Raw genomic sequence first — 24,139 nt, 5'->3', positions numbered from 1 at the left:
AATGCTGCACAGAAATGGGAGCGGAATTTTTTTTAAAAACTTAACTGTGGTTATAACTTCTCAAATAGCAATACGTATTTTAAATGAGTTCTCAACAGAAAGGACATTTCTTTCGGTAATTAAAAAAAGACCAGAGCCCTGATAAAAACATATCTAGAAAAGCACGCAGTTTATGCATTAATCAAGTCTTTGGGCCAATCTTAAAGAAACTTTTCCAACCAGCAAAGCAAGAAAGCCAACCTTCTTGTAGTAAACCAGGTCTCCCGTCAAGTAGCTGAGGTGGACGAACTCCATGTGCAGAGTCCCAAATTCAGCCAGAATGCTGCTGCCTGCAGAGGCCCAGCCCCAGTTCCGTCCTATTCCACTGAGTGAAAGGAAAGGTCAAAGGAGACAGGATTGAGAAAGGTCAAAACATTTTTTAAAAAGGATATGTACATTTTAAATAAATCTCTTAGAAATTATCATTGTATCTTAACACAGTAGCTTGTTTATATCTAAAACACTATTTTAAAATCTGAGTAGGTAATACATCCATGTTTTAAATACCAAAACAATATTTTCTGAATACTTCACCCATTCTCATCTCCTCCCTTCACCCCATCGGGCTCCACAGATAATCGCTTGTATTAGCTTCTTATGTATAAATACAGAATTTATTATGTACATGTAAGCTATCCAAATATACATTCTGAATTTCCTCCTTTCTTAAGCAAAATATAACAAACAACACTTACTACTTTGTCTCTTGCATTCGATTTAAAGATGTACTAGTGGTCTCTCTATTCACAAATTTCTCATTTTGGATTTTTACAACTGTACAAAATTCTATGATATTAATGATTCTCAGTTGGAATGTCCCATCACAGAGGCATATGAAAATGTGTAAGAACATTTTTTTAAATTTTCATATACTTGAGGGTACAAGTGTTGGTTTCTTGTATGCATATGTTACATAGTAAAGTCTGGACTTTTAGTGTACCCATCATCCAAATACTGATGAACACTGTACCCAACAGGTAATTTTTCAAATTGTCCCAAACCTTGAAGGTGCAGCTTTCATTTATTGTGTCAGGACCAAAGATGTAAACTGTCCTGGAATGGTCAGGACAGTACCATACAATAAACAACTGTCTTGCCTCAAATGCTGATAGTGCCTGTGTGAAAACTACTGCATTATATAAACAGACACAGTTTATTAATTGATAGTCCCTTAGGATATTTCTAATATTTTGTATTCATGAACATCTGTATAGTGAGTAATACTGTACACATTCCATTTGTGCAGATATAATCTTTTGAATATACTTTTGCCTTTTTTTTGGCCTGTCCTGTAATTTTTAAATTTGAAGCCAGACTAAATAAATGAAAAGGGCTTTAAATGATGTTAGCTTCCACAAGGGTTGAGTTTCTTCTGAAGCACAGGTTGACAACAGGCAGATTACCTTGGTTTTAGGATTTTAAAATAGCCTATTTCAGCAGGGTGCAGTGGCTCCCACCTGTAATCACAACTCTTTGGGAGGGCCAAGGTGGTAAGATCACTTGAGGCCAGGAGTTTGAGACCAACGTGGGCAACACAGAGACCTCATCTCTACAAAAAAATCAAAAAAAATGTAGCAGGGCATAGTAGTGCGTGCCTGTAGTCCCAACAACTCGGAAGGCTGAGGCCCAGGAGATGGAGGCTGTGATGAGCTGTGAATCTACGGAACTGTTAAGCTAATTTGGTAGTCCAGAAGATAAAATAATACGCTGGCACATAAGTGATATCAAAGAGAATATATTTACATTATATTAAAATATTTTATAAACCAGGCTTTAGCATTACAGGAAGTCTTTAACTATAAAAAAGTAACTTGTTTTTTGGGGTTTTTTTTGAGTTGGAGGCTCACTCTGTCACCCAGACTGGAGTGCAATGGCACGCTCCTGGCCACCACAGTCTCAACCTGCTGGGCTCCGGCGATCCTTCCACCTCAGCCTTCCAAGGAGACGGAAGTACAGGCACGTGCTGCCACGCCCGGCAAATTTTTGATTTATTGTAGAGATGAGGTCTCACCAAGTTGCCTGGGCAGGTCTCAAATCTGTGGACTCAGGCAATCCACTCACCTCGGCCTCCCAAAGCACTGGGATTACAGGCTGAGCCACTGAGCCCAGCCAAAAGTAGCTTTAAGGGCTACTGACAGATAATAAACTAGTCTGCAAGTAAAGTTGCAACGTAAGAATGGCGTTCTTACCACCTTCTTACCCATAAAAGATGCCAATTTTTTAAAAATTAAAAACTTCCTTGTTTAACAGATGAATGAAACAACTTTAATTTTTATTTTAATATAAAGTCTGGGTTTGTTACATTTCCATTTAATTTGGGGAATATGTCATACATACGATCTCACAATCATAAAGTACCAAAATGCATAAGGTAAAAATTCTCCCTATAAGCCCCGGAACCTCTTCCAATCATTTCCTAGTCCCAAAGCCAACTCTTATTGGATCCTCATCCACTCTTTAGGAAAATTTTATGCCTGTACAAACACAATTTGAATTGCTTAGTACATTTTAAATACCAATTGACCATTTGTACTTTTAATTCTATCTTTTCACAAGACTTTTTTTTTCTAAATATGTTTTCAAACTTAAGACTGTCCTTCAATTATAGGTTAATGTTATTTTTTGATGCTGCTTTTGTTTTTTATTACATAGTCTCTCAGTCAAATCTAGAAATTAGTTTATTTTTCTTTTTAAATGAGCAATACTGAGGTATAATTTACATACAAAAATACATCCATTCTAGTACATTTAAATGGGTTATTATATTGTGAAAACATAGGCATACAAACCAAGCCAGTCCCTACAGAACACGTCCTTATGCCTATTTGCAATCAGTCCACCAAGCTTTCTTCCACCAAGTCTCCAACAACTGTTAATCTTCTTTCTCTCACTATCAATTAGTCTTGCATGTTCTAGAATTTCACATAAATATCATACATAATATATTCCTATGTTTGCCTCTTTAATTCAACATAGTCTTTGAGATGAATCCTCATTGCTGAGTCTCAGCAGTTCCAATCTGTTACAGGCACATGGCATTCCATTGCATGAATATCACAACTAGTTACATATGCACATGTTGATAAATATTTCAGGTATTTATTTTGGGCTACTATGAATAAGGTCGCTATGAACCTGTGTATGAACATATATTTTTATTTATCTTGGGCACATAAATAACTTAGAAGTATAATTTCTAGGTCCTATACGAATTCTATTTTAGCTTTGGAAAAAACAAACTTTTCCAAAGCGACTGTGCCATTTTATATCCCACCAACATAAATCTACTATCTTGCTTTTTCATTTACTATTTTCTCCATCAATTCTTTTGTTCTCTGTTCCTACCTTCATTTATATGGGCTATTTTTTAGTATTTCATTTTCTGTGTTGGCTTATTTTAGTGCGACTGCTCTAGGGATTACCACAATAAACCACTAACTAACCACAGTATACCTTCACATATTATATCACTTCACATATAATATAAAGGCATTACAACAGTATGCTTTCACGATTCCATACCATCCCTTGTGCTACTGTGGTCATGTATTTTTATTCTACGTATATTGTAGACTCCACATGCAAGTTAATTATTTTTGCTGTAAACAAAGATCAAAACTGAAAAATAAACCTTTCATATTTATTCAAATATTTTCCTTTTCCAGTGCTCTTTGGTTCTTTGTATACTTCTGCCTTTCCACCTGCCGTCCTCAGGAATTTTCTTAAATATTTCTAGTAACAGAGGCCTACTGGCAATAAATCCCCTTAGACCTTAAAATGTCCTAATTTCACCTACATTTCTGAAGAATATTTTCAGTGGTGACAGAATCCTAGATTGACTTTTTTGACCCAGTACTTTCAAGATACATTTGACTGCTTTCTGGCTTGTACTGTTTATGATAAGAAGAAAGCGGCATTTCTAGCTTGTTCCCTTTTGTGTAAATGCCTTTTTTTCTCTGGCTGTTTTTAAGATTTTTCTTTTCATGGATTTTCAGATATTATGTTTCTTTATTTTTATCCTGCTGGGTTTCATCAATTGTTGGGATCTCTGGGTTTGTTTACAGTTGTTCAACAAATTTGGAAAATTTCTAGGTATCACTTCTTCAAAAACAGGCAAACCTCAGATATACTGCAGGCTCGGTTCCAGATGAACTGTCATAAATATGGCAACAAAGCAAGTCACACAAATTTTTGGTTTCCCAGTGCATACAAAAGTTATATCTGCACTCTACTGTATACTTTGAAGTGTGCCATAGCATTTTATCTAAATACACAATGTACATATTCTAATTTAAAGAATAACTTACTGCGAAAAAATGCCTACAGTCACTTAAGCCCTCAGCAACTCAAAACATTTTTGCTGCTGGAGGGCCTGCTTCAATGATAATGATTGCTGACTGATCAGGGTGATGGTTGCTAAAGGTTGGGGTGGTTGCGGTAATTTCTTAAAATAGCAGCACTTTACCCACAGTAGAACTGCTTTCAAAATTGGAGCCCGTCTTCTAAAAACTTGCCACTGCTTTGCTAACTAAGCTTATGCAATACTGTAATATCTCGCTGCCATTTCAACAACGCTCACATTGTCTTCATCGGGCGTAAATTCCGTCTCAAGAAACCACTTTCTTCACTTCTCCATAGGAAGCAACTCCTCATCCATTCCAGTTTTATCATAAAATCCCAGCAATTCAGTCACATCTTCAAGCTAAACTTCTAATTCTAGTTTTCTAGATATTCCAACACATCCACAGCTACTTCTCTGAATTCTTGAACCCCTCCAAAGTCATCCATTAGAGTTGGAATCCACTTCCTCCAAACCTCTGTTAATGTTAACATTTTGATTTCTTCTCATGAATCAACATTTTCTTAATGGCATCTAGACTGGTGAATCCTTTCCAGAAGGTTTTGCACTCACTTTGCCCAGATCCATCAGAGAAATCGCTACCCATGCCAACTATAGCCTTACAAAATGTATTCGTAACTAAGACTTGGAAGTCAAAATGACTCCTTGATCCATGAGCTACATGATGCATGCTGTTATCAGAGGGCATTAACCTCCTCATGAATCTTCATCATGGCTCTTGGATGACCAGGAACTGTCAATAAGCACTAATATCTTGAAAGAAATCTTTTTTTCTGAGCAGTAGGTCTCAACAGAGGGCTTAAAATATTCATTAAATCATGCCATAAATAGATGAACTTTATTGTTTCACTTACAGAAAACAGGCAGAGCATAATTCTTAAAGGCCCTGGGATTTTCAGAATGGTAAATGAGCAATGGTTTCACCTTAGAGTCACCAGTTGCATTAGCTCTTAACAAGAGTCAGCCAGGCCTTGAAAGCCAGACATTGACTTCTCCTCTCTAGCTTTCAAAATTCCAAATGACATCTTCTTCCAATAGAAGACTATTTTGTCTACATTGAAAAATCTCAATTTTGTCTGCATTGAAAACCTCAATTCTATGTTCCTTCTTATACTACAATAAATTTCAGATGGACAAAAGAATATTATTATTAAACTAAAAGATAAAAATTTTTGAAATTTGCAACATATGTGACAATGTACTAATATACCTAATATACAAAAAGATCTTATGTTCTAATTTTAAAATATCCAACAGAAAACAAAGGACATAAAAAAGTTGTCCACTGAATGAACTATGCCCAGCATCACCCAAAAATCAATAAAACAATAATTAAAGTAATATTTTACCTATATGATAAAAATAAACAGTATTTTCAAAATGTTAGATAAAAGCCATTCTCACAAGCTTATTATGAAAATATCAACTAGTATATTGTCTCTGGAAGTAAGTATCTATCAATACCAAAAAGGCATATAACTCTTTGATCCAGGATTTCTACCAGTGTCATACCAACACCTGTATATGCACATACACACAGACACATAATTCATTCTCAGCCTATGCAGGCTGTCTCTTCCAGCATTTTTTGAAGTAAAAAAACTGAAAGTAAACTAATCATTCATTACTAGGGACTAGTTTTAAATAACTTAAAGTAATTCAATAATAATGATGGTCTTAAGAAGAATGAAATAAATATATATAATGTGTTTATATGGAATAATTTTCAAGACCTATCACTAAATGAAAATGACAGGTCTAAAATCAATGCCCAATGTCTCTAGTGTAAGAAGCCAGAAAAGAACAAAATAACTCCAAGTAAGAAAAGGGAGGGCTAGGTGCAGTGGCTCACGTCTTTAATCCCAGCATTTTGGGAAGCCAAGGTGAGAGGGCTATCTGAGTCCAGGAGTTTGAGACTAGCCCAGGCAACTTGACGAAACCTCATCTCTACAATAAATGAAAAAATTAGTTGGGTGTGGTGGCGTGAGCCTGTTAATTCCAGTTACTTGGAAGGCTGAGGCAGAAGGATCGCCTGAGCCCAGCAGGTCAAGGCTGCAGTGACCGTGAGCATGCCACTGCACTCCAACCTGGACACAGAGTGAGACCCTGACTCAAAAAAAAAAAAAGGAAGGAAATAATAAAACAAAGCAGCAATCAACATAACAGAAAAGATAAATAGTGAATATTAACAAAAACTTAAGTACATTTTTGAAAAGATTAACAAAATTGATGAATGTCCAGTAAGATTGATAAAAAAGAGAACTAATACAAACTATCAGAATCAGGAATAAACAAGGGATTGTTATTACAGAATATAAAAACATGAAAGGTTTAAGAAAGTAACATGAACAACTTCACACCAAATTTGGTAAGTGAAATGGGGAAACTTCTTTAAAAGGTAGTTAGAGGTAAAACTGACACAAAATGTAAAATCTAACCTGAATAGTGTATGTGTATATATATACACAGACACAAGAAAAATTTAATTTGTTACCAAAAACCTTCCCACACAGGAAATTTCTAGTCCAGGTAGTCGCATAGGTGAATCTATCAAACATTTAAGAAATAAATAACAAGAGCAGATTATTTCAGGAAAAAACAATTTTAATAATACCTCATTTTATGAAGCCAGATAACTCATATGAAAACCTAACAAAGGCATCACAAAAAAGAAAAAATACTCCCATCAATATTCATCATAAACTCAATTACAAAAAGTATTTGGAAATCAAATGCAGCAAAATACAAAGAGAATAATACATTATGGCCAAGGAATAGCAAAAAAATTCAAGGTTGATTTAACATCTGAAAATCTTACAAGTAGTTTACCATATCAAAAAATAAAGGTGAAAAACCTTATGATTATTCCTATTGCTAAAGAAAAAGTATCTAGCAACATTAAATACTCATTCATGGTAAACAACCAGAACAACAAAAACTCTCCATGAAATAGGAATAGAAGTGAATTTCCTCAATCTGATAAAGGCAATTGATGCAATTAATGAAAATTCTACACCGGCATACTTGAATTTTTTTAAAGTCGTATTTAAAATGTTTTTATGGAAATCTAGAAGAATATCAAAAACATAAATGAAAAAATTTTTAACCACGATTATAACGCACAAGTTATAAAAAATATATTTGAATATTTAAAAGTTTAAAACTTACGAATCACTCTATAAAGCACTTTATAAGGTAATTAGAAAAAGACAAAGAAGGCTGGGCCCGGTGGCTCTTGCCTGTAATCCCAATACTTTGGGAACCTGAGGCAGGAGGACTGCTTGAGCCCAGGAGTTTGAGACCAGCCTGGGCAGCACAGCAAGACCACATTTGTATGAAAGGAAAAGAAAGGAAAGGAAAGGAAAAGAGAAGAAAGGAAAGGAAAGGAAAGGAAAGGAAAGGAAAGGAAAGGAAAGGAAAGGAAAGGAAAGGAAAGGAAAGGAAAGGAAACCCAAACAGCAATTAATATAGATAACTCACAAACAAGCAAATCTAAATGTTCAATAAATTTATGAAAAGAAGGGCAAAATTCACTAGTCAGAAAACACAGATTAAAATAACAATGAGTAACATTTCACAGCAACCAGCCTGTCAAAAACTTAAAAGAACTTATACCTGCAGACACTAAGATACTCTCACACAGTACTGGTGAAAATGTGATGTACTATAGCCTTTCTGGAACACATTTCGGCAGTGTCTATTACATTCAAAAATACATACCCTTTGATCCAGCAATCCCACAGCTGGGAATCTGTCCCACAGAAATAAAAAAGGCAGATGCCCTTTGATCTAGCAATCCTATTCTTGAGAAGCATTTCCAGAGAAATAAAATCCCCACTACAGAAGGACCTGTGTAACAGGATACTACTGGAGTCATGTTTGTGGTGGAAAAATAATGGAAACAAATACCATTGATATGGAAATGAATGAATAAATTATGGCATACCTAATCCCATGTCTCACTAGGTAGTCATCATGAAGACTGATTTAGAATTTTACTGGATGACTTAGAATTGTATTTCTATGAGGTATTGAGTGAGAAAGATAAGAAGCAGGAAGCAAGCCATTAAACCAAATAAACCACTACAAAAAGCTTTGCTTTTATTTCTATCTGCTGTATCATATTTTAGAAGATAAATATGCTAGACTGTTAAGACAGGCTGGCTTTCAGGCAGCAAGACTGGGAGAAGGTCTATGTGTGGGAAACAAGCAGACCTCAGCCAAAGAGGAAAAAGGAAAAGCATAACATTTAAAAACTAGATAAATAAATGTGTTTATGACACAAAAACTCAAGTAAAATGATATATTTCTTTAAATATATACAAAGAAACCAAATAAAAATTAAATTTATAAAACGCTCAAGACATGGTCTTTGAAAACCTTTCTACTTCAATCTCAATCTTAAATTCAAAGTTTTGCAATTTAAACTTCAAAGCTGTTTCCCTCTATGTAGACAAAAGAGAAAGAAAAGCCTCCAGTCTGTATTCTTGTCAGAATTAAGTTTTAATCATTTCTAAGAAAACTGTATGACTCTGACAGTGATACTAAAGGAAACATCAGAAGGTCTGCCATGAAACTAAGGAACCAGGACAGTATGTACACAACATTGCTTGCCACTTCCTTTCAAGGAGTTTACTCTGGAACTCCGGTCAGTTTTTTCCTCACAAAGGAGGTAATCTGCACTATATACAGTGCATGAAGCCACAGAATAGTAAAGTTAGATTTAATGCTAACTTCTCAACATAAATCTAAACTCTATAAAGTTCTTCATTAGGAAGAATTGACTAAAACAGATTAGTTTTTTTTTTTAATAACGTTGTTATGGATTCATACTTACAGATAAATAAATGCTCCTACTTTTTATTCTAAAGGTTTTAGGTACAGTGAGAATGCTCCTACCTTTTATTCTAAAGGTTTTAGGTACAGTGAGTCAAATTTTCATATAATTTCCAAGGTCTCAAGTACAAGGAGAAAAACAGTCAAGTTTTCATGCATTACAAACTCCAACATTACTAATAAATTTTACTAGTAAAAAAATGAGCAGCAAAAATTTCAGTCAGCACAAATTATTTAAATGCAAGTTAAAATACGTTGAAAGTATTCAAATTTTAATTGTATATATTTGCCTGATTTACAGTTATCCAAAGAAAACATTTCATCTATTTCTCATTAAAAAGCAATGTTTTCAATTAGAATGAAACATTGCAAAGAATGATATTTAAAGAGTTCACTTTGAATTTCAATAGTGTAGATACTATAATAAAAACCTTACGGTAAACATCATGAATTATGTTTTCCCTGATCATTAATAAGACATTCAGCAATAGGAATTAATATAGTTATCTGTATTAACATTTATAAGTTAATAAAGACAAGTTACAATATGCTAATTTCTAGACATAGTATCCTTTATTTTCACTTAGAAGATACTTCTAAAAGAAAAAAAGAGGGAAAGTACTTTGAATCCATTACAGCACTAAATGGAAGTGAATAAGAAAACAAACAAATATGTGCCACCATACAGGTGAGGAAGAGAAATCGAGACTTAGAGAAACAAGTAGGAGAAACTAGAATGAAGTTAAGACTGGTGACCTGTTTCTAAGTAAAGGATGTATTTTTAAAATCAGATAATGTTTTAAAGAAACATGCCTCTGCATACATACAGGAAAAAAAGTAATTCAAGTCTTAAAAAACACATTGAGGATGCATTACTAGAAATTTCTAAGACTAAAAAGTTAAAAAAAAAGTCAGTTAATTTAATTATTCCAGAACAGGAATAACCACAGAGAGTTTACCTTTTCAAATTCACCATTGCCCAAGGAATCCCAGTAGGTGTGTTGAAGGCAGGAAGGAGTTTCTGAGCCAACTGCACTGCTTTAACCTTGAATATCTGAGGTCAAAAACATGAACGTCCATGAATCACAGGCATTACTATGCATTTACTTCTTGTTCTCTCCCGTAATAGACACACCACAGTATACTGGGTACATGGAAGCACGGGGGCGGGGGGGAGGCACAAAGCATCTCACTAGTCCCACAGAGCATACAACATTCAGGAAAATGTTTGCAAATTGAATACTTAGGAAAGCTATCCAACATGCAAAGTTCTAAAACTATCATTAATTGAAAAGAAAGGATATGCTTTTGGTGTTGTTATTATCTGTTATTTCAGTTGGCAAAAAAAAATTAAGAGAAATTATTTGGCTATACAATTTTCATCCACGTTAAACTAGTTTAGTTCACAGATTAAAGAAAAAGAAAGATGTACCCCATTTTGGATAAATACCCTTGAATTACTGTAAACATGTTATACATCAACATTTTCTATCATGGTTTAACCACATTAAAAAAAGGAAAGAAAACATCTGAGTTCACATTCCAAGTTTACTTTGAATTATAAATGCTTCACCCATTGGTCCCAGTTGCTGCTTTTTTGGCATCCAAAACAATAAACTGCCTAACTAGCAATGGTTTTCAAACTTTTAAAATCATACACTATTATCATCATGTAGATGGTGAAATTTCTACATTTTTCTTAGCTATTCCAGTACATAGGTTTGTATTCTTCACTTCAGAGGTACTAACAACTCCAAACTGAGACTGGGTCATAATGTTCTACTAGGAAAAGTGGTGTATTCTATAATGCCTCAAGCCTATCCTCTCCCTCCCAAATAGATTCCAAGTTGATTGGTTATGGTTCTACCTTTTCACTGCCAAATACTTTGATAAAATATTAACAGATTTTTCTAAAATAATAAGTAGCTAAAGGTCTGGAACAGAGCAAAGTTTTGAGATGAGATTATACAAAACAAAGTCTGGCAACATTACTGGGGATAGCAAGTGTCAGAGAAGATTATGTACAAGTAGCCAAAGAAAAATGACGTTAAGCTGCCACAAGATTCCTTAAATAAGGCAAAAGTTATTAATACTTAGAAGTCTTAATTAGATATACTCATATATCTACTATTTACCATTTCCTTCAACTTCTACTTTAACATAACCCCCCAAAAATACACAACACATCTGCTCTACATAGAAAACTAATATTAAAAATATAAAATGACCCACAAATATCACCTTTTCTAAATAGAAAGCATTCTCATTTCACTTCAGAATTAACCAATAACATACTGCCTAATTTTCAACTACCTTGTATCATTAGTAACAATTAACATATATAGTAACCAGTTATAGTAGACAGGTCAAAAAGAAAACAACACTCTAATACCGCTGAGAAAAATGTCCTTATACAGTAAATTTGTTTTAATTTATTCACATATGCAAACTCTTTAATGATTATGGACTTACATTTTCTATTTTCAAAAACATATTTTGGTAGGCAACAGCAACAACTAATTTAAAACAAGTGAGTTTTTAGTATGCAATGCAGGAAAATAATACAAAATCCAAATTATACCAAAGAAAGAAAGAAGTCTCTTTTCTAGTTCTGATCTTTAGCCACACAATTCCTCAGCTTCTTTAATATCTAGTAAGTAGTTTGTGTTAAACCACTTCCATGGTATGTATGGCTCCTAGCCAGGCCACATCAAGTCTTCATTCCAAGCTCTCCCAGAAATAGAAATGCTGTTGCAGTACACAGGCACACAGAGTTACTATCTATTTGTCTCCATATATGTTTTACTAATTTACACTCCTACTAGCAATTTACAAGGGGTTGTTTCCCAGAATATTTGTTAACACAAAAGTGACTGCTACCGATCAGTCCATTATGTAAAATATTCCAGTTATTTTTTATCAGAACAAATTATAAGTAATGGAACTAAGCTAAAACCGGTCTTTAGAAGAGTTAGAACTAGAAGAATTGATCCTGGGCCCTGAGAAATGGAAGAAATAGAATTAAACAAATACAATGTGGCAAGATTATGAAAATCTTTAAATATAAGTAATGAAACTTAAGGCAGCATAATAGGCCACTGTAGATTCTTGCAGAGAGACGTGACATGAGAATGTAAGTATGCTTTTAATTTCCTATATTAGATTATTTATGTTACTACGGAAATATTTTTGTAGCCTATTCTCAACCTGGCAGTCAACGTGAGAATGTTAAACAGATTCCGAGCGTTTAGAAGCTTCAACTGGCTCCTATCTCATTCAGAATAAAAGCAACAGTCCTTAAAAATGGCACACACTTTTATCATGGATGGATCCCCATTACCTCTTGGTTTCACCCCCTCCTTTACACACACTGTCTCACATGCTCTTCTTCAACTCCACCACCCCCTTTGGTTTTTCACTGAGAATGCCAGTTATGCTTTTGCTTTGCCGTCTTTTCATTTGCTGTTTCTTCAACAAAATGTTCTTAGCAAAAATATCCTCACTCTCCTATCTCCTTCAGGTCTTTACACAAATGTTACCTCTGCATGGACTCCCTGACCATCCTATTTGAAACTTAAAACCCCTTATGCATCTTTCCTGCTTTATTTTTCTCGTTGATGCTTATCATGAACAATGTTTGCACAGTCACTTGGTAAAGCAGATGTGTTCCGAGAAATACGTCATCAAGCATGTACTCATACAAACCCAGAAGGTATGGCCTAGGCTACATGACATGGTCTATTGCTCCTAGGTTACAAACCTGCAGCATGTTACTATACTATAGGCAATTGAAACACAACCCTAATTTTCTGGCACAGCAGAAAAGTCACAGTGTAGTAGAAAAGATTAAAAAGTTACACCTGTATTGGGCAGTGACCAGGAACAGAGCTTACAAAACGGAAATTGCTCTGGGTGACTCAGGGAGCGAGTGGTGAATGACTATGAAAACCGACGAACACTCCTACAAACTTCACACACTTTGCACAATCAGGCTACACCGAATCTTCAAAAATTTCCTCAATTAACCTAAACTTATCGTGATTTTTTTACTTTATAAACTTTTTAATTTGCTTAATGTTTTGATGACACTCAGTTTAAAATATACACTGTATAGCTCTACAAAAACATTTTCTTTCCTTATATCCTTATTCTATAAGCTTTTATCTATTCATTTTGTCATCTTTCAATTTTTTGTTAAAAACTAAGATATAAACATACACATTAACTGAGGTCTACTCAGAGTCAGGATTATCAAAGTGTCAACAGTCGACAGGAAATTTTCAGCTCCATTAAAATCTTATGGAATCGCCGGGCTCGGTGGCTCAGCCTGTAATCCCGCGCCTTTGGGAGACTGAGGTGAGTGAATTGCCTGAGCTCGCGGGTTCGAGACCCACCTGGGCAGCAAGACCTCATCTCTACAATGAATCAAAAAATCCGCCGGGCGTGGTAGTGCGCGCCTGTAATTCCGGCTACTCGGAAGGCTGAGGCGGAAGGATCGCCGGAGCCCAGCAGGTCGAGGCTGCGGTGGCCGGGAGTGGCTGCTGCACTCCAGTCTGGGCGACTGAGTGACTCCAACTCAAAAAAAAAAAAAAAAATTTTATGGAATCACCATCATATATGCAGTTCATTACTGACCAAAACATCGTTATGCAGCACATTACTGGCAGCTATTTTATCTCACAGTTTAAAGATATTATCTAGTGTCTTCTGGCATCTAATGCTGCTGAGAATTCTGCTGTCAGCTGTTCCATTCTTTTGTAAGTAACAAGTCCTTTCTCTTTGGCAGCTTTTACTATTTCTTCTTTATTCTTGGTATCTTTTCAAATATTATCATTTATTTCTTTAAGCTCATCTCAGACGTTTACTAAATATTCTTTCAAACTTCTTGATGCATTTTCTCTCAATCCTTTTAAAATTTTCTTTGACTCTGTACTGCAGTTTGGATGAGTTTTTCAGTATCACCATGATCAGGAAGATGCTTAAAGGCTAGACTAGACATGCTTAAAGTTGTTCCTTAGGACCAGGTGAAGGTTTCTGTAAAACTGAGAGCTAACACACATTCACACATACCTTCCACTCAGAATGAGTCTGCAAATAGTAATTTTAAAACTCATAATGAAATCTAAGATTTCAATTTACTTGTAAGTTAACAAGTCAGACAAGTTAACAAGTTAACAAGTCTGCTGGCAGAAGACACAAGACTACTGGGTCACAGAAAAAGGCTTTATTTATGTAAAGTAGCAGCCAAAGTTTCAAGTTCATTTGCATTGATTATACAAGCCCATCTTCACCCCAATCCCACAGGGATAATGCACAGAGTTCATATGGGATGAATGCCTGTACTCACAAAACTCTTGATGACCTGGGTAAAGAGCTACCAGGGACTGTATTCTTGGTACACTCAGCATAAGCATGCAGGGACAATCCATGATGGATTGCTTTTCCAACCTTCCTGCAGCAGCAGCTGGGTCCACTTTGCAGTTTCCCAATACTTGCAGAACCAGCTTCCATCACCCTCAAGCCCCACCCCAAAGACAACACCAGTGGGTAAGCACACACTGTCATCAGGTCTGAGTGCCAGCTCTGCATGTCCTTTCTTCTTCAAGTCTGTAAGTTTTAGTAATTAAAACTTCTTCCCATATTCCCTCAGCCCCAGTTGCTTCCTGTAAGAGCCACTTCCATGATGACTTTAGAGTACTCTTTTAAATCTAACACTTGCCAGTTAACAGCTTTATGCCTAGTTAATAACTCGTTATATTAAATTCCCTCTGTTCAAATAACTGGACGGATTCTGTCTCCTGACTAGACCACTGAAAATAACCCACATTTTGTTATTATCTATTATAAATTATGTGCTTACTTTTTTAATAAAAAAAGAAATAAAACTGTTTAAATCATAAACAGTTCCTCTATCCTGAACTGAATATTGTTAATATTTTTGTATCTTTCTAGTCCCTTTTTTCTATATGTAAATACAATCAAGTAGCTGGAATTTTATTGTCTTTTGCTGTTACTGGCATAACAGAAGTTCCCTTTCCAATTTTAGAAGAGTGTCTAATTACTGTATCCATTTCCTTTCCTTTCAATGCACTCCTCAACCAACAAGGTTGCTGCCCAGTCACTTCTTAGCATCTTGCTAAGATTTGAACAAGAGCACTCTGAGTCATTACTGACAAGTTCCTCCTTAAAATGCATTCTTCCCTTGTGTTCAATAATCCTGCCATCTTCCTGCTTCCTTCACTGGTTCATCCCCCTCTATCTGGTCTTTGATGATGTATTTCTTAAGACTTGATTTCAGGCCCCATTCCCTTCCTATCCTAAATTAGCTCCCTACGTAATTTCACGAGTGCTTGATTTCAATTATCAGCTACACAGAAACTGACTCTCAAATTTTACCTCTAGTGACTACTTCTCCATTGCACAACAGACCCGTTACATCTCTCCACTACCTATTTTCATTTATGTATGACAAAATCCTCTCAAACTCAAAGTATTTAAAACGAATTTGTGATCTTCCTCCCCAGTCTAGTATTCTTAAAATGGGCACAATCTAATAACCGTCCCACCATCAGCCTACTACCAAAAACCAGGCAACTGGAAGACAGGACCAACTACTTCTGTCTCATTTCCCCTCCAAAATATCACCCAACCCTTTTACATTTATCTCTCAAATCTCCCGAAGTCATCTATATTTCTCATTTCTACAACACCATCTTAGTCCAGGTTGCCATTACTTCTTGGCCAAAATACTGCAACAGCTAAGTGGCTGAATAGATGGATGGATGGAGACACACACACATACCCAAGCTATAACTGCTGGTCTATAACTTGTTTTTGTCACTGAATTTATCAAGTACATTTTTCCTAGTTAAAAAATATCAACTTAGCTACTCAGTAGGCTGAGGTACAGTACTAGGGAGGGTAAGGCAGGAGGATCACTAGTCGTGTCACTGCACTCCAGACTGGGTGACAGAGTAAGGCTCTGTCTTAAAAAATAAACAGACAGAAAACTTAGATTTATAAGTTGCGGAGTATTCTATAGTAATAGATGTATCAATTCATTCGCCATTCCCTTATGGATGAACAGTCAAGTCCTTTTCAGATATTTGCTACTATAAACAATACTGCAAGAAAACATCCTTTTAAGTATACCCTTATACAACCACTCTGTTACTTCTACACAACAGATTCCTAGAAGTGGGCTTCTGGGTCACAGTATTTTAAATGTTTATTTAATATTGCCAAATTATTTCCCAAAAAGGTTTTATCAATTTGTATTCCAAAAGTTTATCATCCATTTGTTAAAATTCAAACTATACATTTAAGTACATATCACACATTAAAAATAGGTATATTTTATTGTGTGTAAATTAACCTTGATAGGGCCTTTAACATCTTTGCCAGGCAGAAAATGCAGAAGCGCCTACTTCAGGCAGTGTAGTATTATAGGATACCTCATAAACATATAGGGCAATAAAACAATAAGGCCTATATAAATAGTTTCACAATAGTGTGGTTTAATATAAGTGAAAGTTTGGAGAATCTTAGGAAAGGGTGAGACCTCTCAGATGATCTCTTTTATAGCTTTTATCTCTTTAGAAAGCACTCCCTCTGCTTTTTATGGAAGTCATCAACTGACCTGGCAGACAAGCAAGTAATCCCTCTCCATCTTTTACCTTAAAGATAACCACTTTCCTAAGCCTCCTCTGCAACTAAGGTAGCAAGTAACATGACTAATTTTGCTACTCAGGTGTATCCAAATCAGGCTGAAAAGGGAAAGTTAAAGACCAGAGATGATGAATCCATTCAGCCTTTCAGCCAATAGGTGGTGTCAAGTTCATCTAGCTTCCCTAAATTTTAAGGGCACTATAAGGATGGGTGGAGCCATCAGTACAAACAGCAATATGTGAATAGTGATGACTACAATAAATCAGTACTGTGATAGTGTTCTTCACTACACAGAGTTTTAAAAGAAAGAAAAAAGTAAAACAGCATAATTGTGTATCTTAAAAGTGCTAAGAAATCTACACCACAAAACTACACAAACTAATACAAGGTCTTTTTCTTGCTTTATTTAAATGCTAAGACCTTCAGCACAATGCTCAATTTAAGTAGTGAGAATGGATCTCCTTCCTTTATTCTTGATCTTTGGGTTAAAAAAAACTTAATATTTTAGCATTATATATGGTTTTCTATAGTTTTTGTAGGTGTCCCTCACAAGGATAAAAAATAATTACCTTCTAGTATAGGTTGAGTGTCCCTTATCTGAAATACTTGGAACCTGAAATGTTTCAGATGTTTGGATTTTTTTTTTTTTTAATTTTGGAACATTTGCTTAACACTGGTTAAGCAACACTAATCTGAAATCCAAAACAGTCCAGTGAGTATATTTCCTTAGAGCATCATGACAGTGCTCAAAAGGCTGCTAATTCAGGAGCATTTCAGATTTTTTAATTAGCGATAATCAACCTGCAACGGTTTACTAAGAGATTTTGCAAGGGAGGACCTTCCCCTGCCTCAAAAAAAAAACCAGAATTGTTTTTTGAAGGGTGGACCCTTATACAGTACAGCTTTCCTCCACTAAGTAAGTGTTCCAGAAACCCATTGGTATCAGTACACCAGCTAGCATTGTTGTGAGAGACTGCATTTGGCTTCAGTTCATTTTTTTTTTTTTTGGACATTCCTTCAACGCATTTTCCTATCTCATGATGGATGATTTACGAGCACAGCTGCCCACACAGCCCTGAGTGTTCAAAAACAACATGACCCCCGTGTCTCCCCCTTCCTATTCACCCAATCTCGACCCAAGTGACTTTTTTTTTTTTTAAAGTCAGCTGGGCGCAGTGGCTCACACCTATAATCCCAGCACTTTGGGAGGCCGAAGTGAGAAGACTGCCCGAGTCCACGGGTTCCAGACCAGTCTGAGCAACTTGGTGAGACCTCATCTCTACAATAAATTTTTTAAAAAATTAGCCAGGCACAGTGGCGTGTGCCTGTAGTTCCAGCTACTTGGAATGGTGAGGCAGAAGGATTACCTGAGCCCAGCAGGGGGAGGTTGTGGTGGCCGGGGGCATGCCATTGCCCTCCAGCCTGGGTGACAGAGTAAGACACCAACTCAAAAAAAAGAAAAAAGTCTTCAAAGGGAAACATTTTCCCAATGTGAAACGGTGATACAAAAAATGACAGAAACACTAAAAGGCATAAAAACTGATGCATTCAAAAACTGTCTTGAGCAGTGGAAAAAGTGTCTCAATAGATGTACTGCATAACAAAGAATACTTTGAGGGTGACTGAAGTTTAGACATGTAAGAATAAATACATGATTTTTTGTAAATAAATTCTGGTGTTTTTATTTTTTAGGTCCCCCCTCATAATCACTAATGGGTGTTGTATCTTGTCAAATGTCTTTACTGAACTTATTGCAATGATTATATGATTTCTTTTCTTCTATTAATATGATAAATTACATTAATTGCTTTTTCAAGTATTAAACCAACTTTGCTTCCCTGAGATAAAATCAAATTGTTTTATGATATCTTTTAAAAATATTCTTACTAACTAAGCTTTACTAGTAATTTGTTCATGTTTCTTGCTAATGTGTTCACAATGTATAATGGTCTATAATTTTCTTTTTGTATTATCTTTTCAGGTTACAATGTTAGTGCTTTGCTGACCTCGGAAAAAGTTGGAAAGTGTTCCCTATTTCCTTGTTTACTTAAAGAGTTTGTGGAAGATTGATGATATTTCTGCCTTATTTGATAAGAATTCACCAATAAAACCACTTGACTTAATTTTGTAGAACAGTTTTTAAAAATTATTGCAATTAATACTACAAACAGCGCTATTCATACCTTTTGCTCTATCTTGAGTCAGTTTTGATAAGATCATTTTTCAGAGAATTTGCCTATTTTGCATAAGTTGCTGAGTTTGTTTGTAAAAATTAGTTCATAATATTCCATTATTATGCATTTGGTTGCTGTGGAATCTGCAATAATACCCTGATATTGGTAATCTGTCTTCTCTCTCTCTCTTCTTTCTTGACCAATTTAGCTAAAAAAAAGTTACATCAATTCTGTTGATACCTTCCAAAAACCAAAACTGGAATATTTTCAATCTCCCTTGTGATTGCTCACTTGGTATGTCTATTTATTTATAAGTATGTTATTTAGTATTCAAATAACTGAAGTTTTTCTTGATGTCTATTATTGATTTATAATTTAATCCCACCATGGTCAAATTACACACTCGTATTTCTCTAACTTTTAAACAGACTAGAACTTGTTTTATGTCCAACATAAGGCTTATCTTGGTAAACGTACTATGTGCACTTGAAAAGAATGTGTATCCTGCAGTTGCAGAGTAGAGTGCTCTATGGGTATCAGTTTGCTAAAGACAGGTGACAGCATCAGCCAGGACTTCTACATCATTCCTGATTTTCTGTCTACTTGTTAAATCAATTTGTTAAAGGAAGAATATTGAAGAATCCAGCAATCATTGTGGAACTGCCTTTTAAATAAAAAACTAAAAGGAATCTCTCTTTAATTCTGTCCATTTTCACCTTGGAGGCCAAGGTGAGAGGACTGCCTGAGCCCACATGTTTCAAACCAGCCTGGGCAACCTGGCGAGACCTCGTCTCTACAATAAAAAACAAAATAAAAGGAAGTTAGTCAGGCATGGTGACACGTGCCTACAGTTTCAGCTACTTGGAAGGCTGAGGCAGAAGGATCACCTGACCCCAGCAGGTCGAGGCTTTGGTGGCCAAGAGCATGCCACTGCACTACAGCCTGGGTGACAAAGGGAGGCTCTGACTTAAAAATAAAAAAATCTGTCCATTTTTTATTCATACATATCAAAGTTCTGTTAAGTGGCTACACATTTATGTTTGTTGTGTTTTAATGGTGATTGTTATGTCTTCCTAATAAGTTGATTTTTTATCATTATAAAATATCCCTCTTATCTCTGATAATACTTTTTATCTTTAAGTCTACTTTGTTTGATATTAATGTAGTCATTCTAGTTTTTCTGTGCTTACTGTTTATATATCATTTTTTGCACCCATTTGCATTCAATCTTGCTATCTAAAGTGTATTTGTTTTAGACAGTGCGTAAGTAAGTGACTCTGTTTACACTTGTATTGACTACTGTCGCATTTGACTTATAGTGTATAGTCAAAACTTATGGTATTATCGATATTACTGGATATAATATATTTTTTTTGTTTTTCGCTAATCACCTGTATTGCTTTTGTTGTTGTTCCTCTGTTTCTTCCTGTTTTTTGATTTAAATATTTTCCAGAATTCTAATTTATTTACTAGTGGTTGAGCTACGCATATTTGCACTACTTTTGTTTAGTGTTCTCTCTATGGATTAAAATATAAGTCCATAATTTTTCACAGACTTTTTAGAGCAATACTATGCAATTTCGTGTAAAATGTAGAAAATGTGTAGGTCAATTTCATCCCCTCCATCTTTAATCCACAGCTCATGTATTACATCCAAGTATGTTATAAATCCTAGATAAAGTACTATGTTTTTTTTTCTGTAAGCAAACATGTAATTTTAAAGAAATTAAAAGAAAAAAGTAATCTCTGTGGTTTCTAATGAGCACTCAGCAATAATTCAAATTACAGCACCTATACATATAATGTATGTCATTTTTCTCTGGATGTTTTCAAACTGTTCTCTTTATCCTGTTTTCAGCTGTTTGACCACAATATGCCTAGGTGTGTTTGGTATTTACCATGTTTAGAATCCATTTAGGCAGCAGTGGGAAACTGCCAGGGGAGGAGAGGCACACCTCACCCACAAGGGTACCTGCCTAATAAACATTTGTATACCTAATCCTGAATTGTACCCCACATATTTAAAATAAAAAACAAAAAACCCACTTAGCTTCTTAAAATTCAGGTCTACCATCAAATATAGGAAAAATATCACCATTATTTCTTCAAATTTTTTTTTCTAGCTGTTTGCTCTCTTCATCTAGAACGCCAATTATACATATGTTAGACTTTTTAAATACTGTCCTACTAGTTTCTGAAGCTCCATTCATATTTTTTTTTAAGTTTCTTTTTTTCCACACTGGATGATAATTCACACTAATCTATCTTCAAGTTCTCTGACTTTTGCCATTTCCAATGACAATAGTCAACACATTGTATTTTCCATTCTAAAATCCCCTTATTTTTTTCACAAATCTCATTCTATTTCATTTATTTTTTCACAGATTTCATTTCTATAAAATTTTATCTATTTAGTTATTTCAGAAATATCTTCCTTTACATCACTGGGCATAGTTATAATAGCTACTTTTAAATCTTTGTCAATTGATTCCAACATCTGGTACTTCAAAACAAATCACTACTGACTGACTTAAAAAAAAAAAAAAGTATGAATCACATTTTCCCTCTTTTTTTATATATTAAGTAAGTTTAAGTTTTATTCTGTCCATTATGAATGAAGTTTTAGAGACTAATGATTCTGTTATGTCTCTGCTCATTTTTTGTCTTACAAAACACTTAAACTTGATTAAACTCAGAATCTAACTCTGTCTCTCCCTATAGTAGGTAACAACTGAAATAGTCTTTCTGTTCCTTCAGCAATAGCTAGGTTGTGTGGTGTCTGTCCCATTCATGCATAGTTATGGGATTAGCCAGAGAAACAGGCAGAGTAATATGCAGAATCATGGGTGTCTCCTCTGTAGCTCTCGCCTGGTCTAGATTTTATCCCTAAATTTCTAGTTCCTGTGGTAGCTCCAAACTTGTCTTCTGGTTGTCTGATCAGTAATAATAACTATAATCATCAACTATGAATTGTTATTAGCATTGTGACTTTAAACACATATAAAAATGTACAAATATATGTATGACTTCACACATTTCACAGGAAAATGTTGGCAGGTGTATCTTGAAATATTTTGTGTCATCAAAGCTTAATGGAATGTTTTGCCCAGTTGCCATCACATCTATAGAAAATAAAGAGGTCAAATTTTCACTGAAAATAGCAGCAATTTCTGAAGCAAAATCTGGCTTTCAAAAAATAAGAGAATTATTACAATAAGCACATGATGTCTGATATTTAAAATGGGAAAAATTAAAACTGTAGCATTTCTTTTTTATTTATAACTTTACTTAAAGAACTTTACTTTAAAAAGGCTATTCTATTTGTCATAAAATATCCCTTAACTTATTTAGAAAGATGTTACCTATAGACAATAGAGTACATTTGTGCTTTGGGAAAGAAAGATTTTGCTGTTGTTTTTACTTTTATTTTGTTTTTATTATCTGTGAATATGTATGAAAGTCCACATAACCGTTTCTCTACTTTATCTGACAGATTTGTGCCATTATCCACATATATTATGTTATAACCTTACTTAGAAAGGAATGCAAGTTGATAACCATTTAAAAAATGAAATGAGACAATCCTGTAGAAGAAATGCCAAATATATAAGGCTAGCATCAAGTAAACATAATAAATCATCAAGATTTTTTAACTTGTGAATATTTAACATAAATAGCCTTGTTCTGAGAAAAGAATAAAGCTTCACATGTATAATATTAGTAAATCAAAAGAAGAGGGAAACACTTTGCAAGGACGGCATATAAACCTAATTTGGTTCCCTATACCACAATATAGAATGAATGTAAAACAAATTGTCAGAACCAATACATAAAATGGATTAATAAGTAATAGCAGTCTATGGCTGGGGGAGGGGCAAGGAATACCTAAAGTAGATAGCAGAACAGAAACATTAAGAAAAACTTTCCTGCAAGCCAGATTGACTCTAATTATGTATACATACATATGTATACATACAGACACATACATACACTTATTATAAGCAAAATGACAGACACTAATAAATACAAGGGACTAGAGATAGGGGTTAGAATTATTCTGCTCTCATAAGGAACTCGCACTGTCCATGAAGCAGTGCAGCGGTATTTGAAAGTGAGCCTGAGTGGGCTGTAAATAGTATATTAAGAACTCTTGGCGAGACCTCATCTCGACAATAAATTAAAAAAAATTAGCCAGGCGTGGTAGCGCGCACCTGTAGTTCCAGCCACTTGGAAGGCTGAGGTGGAAGGATCACCAGAGCCCGGCAAGTTGAGGCTTCAGTGGCCAGGAGCGGCCACTGCACTCCAGTCTGGGCAACAGAGTGAGACTCCAACTCAAAAAAAAAAAAAAAAAAGAACTCTGGGGCAACCACTTAAAAAAAAGGAAAATAAGTACAACTCATATGCTAAGAGAAGAAGGAAAATAAAATCATATAAAATGCTCAATTAAAAACACAAAAAGCAGAAAAAGAGTGGAAGGCAGAAATGGTAACAAACAACAAAAGCAACAAATAGAAAACAGCACAAAATACGGTAGCCATTAATCCAGATATACTCACTTTGAATATTAATGGTCTAAATGCATCGACTAAAAGAGACTGTCAGAGTAGACCAGAAAACAAGATTCAACTATACATTGTTTATAAGAAACCAACTTCAAATATGAAGACACGTACAGATCAAAAGTAAAGGACTAGGCCGAGTGCAGTGGCTCACGCCTGCAATCCAAGCACTTCGGGAGGTTCAGGTAAGAGGAGTGCATGAGCCCAGATGTTTGAGACCAGCCCAGGCAACATGGCAAGACTTTGTCTATCACATCACATCACATCACATCACATCACATCACATCACATCACATCACATCACATCACAACACAACAAACACAACACAACACAATACAACATAACATAAAATAAAAATTAGCCAGGCGTGGTGACGCACAGCTGTAGTCCCAGTTACTTGGAAGGCTCAGACAGAAGGATAGCCTGAGCCCACGAGGAGGTTGCTGCACTCCAGTCTGGGTGACAGAGTGAGGCTCCAACACAGGAAGGAAGGGAGGGGGGG

General features: G+C 35.2%; 1 protein-coding gene across 1 annotated transcript in view; it reads right to left on the bottom strand.

Moving 5' to 3' along the window:
- Positions 1-240: 240 nt before the first annotated feature.
- Positions 241-24,139, bottom strand: part of LOC103259417 (mannosyl-oligosaccharide 1,2-alpha-mannosidase IB-like) — a gene marked incomplete at its 3' end in the record, with an annotated part of 96,494 nt that continues 72,595 nt past the window's right edge. The window contains exons 6-7 of the mRNA XM_008057080.2: positions 10,195-10,289; positions 241-364 (exon numbers count right to left, since the gene is read on the bottom strand). Of these exons, the coding sequence (XP_008055271.1) occupies positions 241-364; positions 10,195-10,289 (219 nt within the window). The remainder of the gene's footprint in view (positions 365-10,194; positions 10,290-24,139) is intronic.

The sequence above is a fragment of the Carlito syrichta genome, unplaced genomic scaffold, assembly GCF_000164805.1.
Source record: "Carlito syrichta isolate Samal-C Ts95f unplaced genomic scaffold, Tarsius_syrichta-2.0.1 Scaffold302717, whole genome shotgun sequence".
Taxonomy (NCBI): Eukaryota; Metazoa; Chordata; class Mammalia; order Primates; family Tarsiidae; genus Carlito; species Carlito syrichta.
The sequence above is the reverse complement of the archived record's forward strand: the minus strand, read 5'-3'. Positions and strand labels throughout refer to the sequence as shown.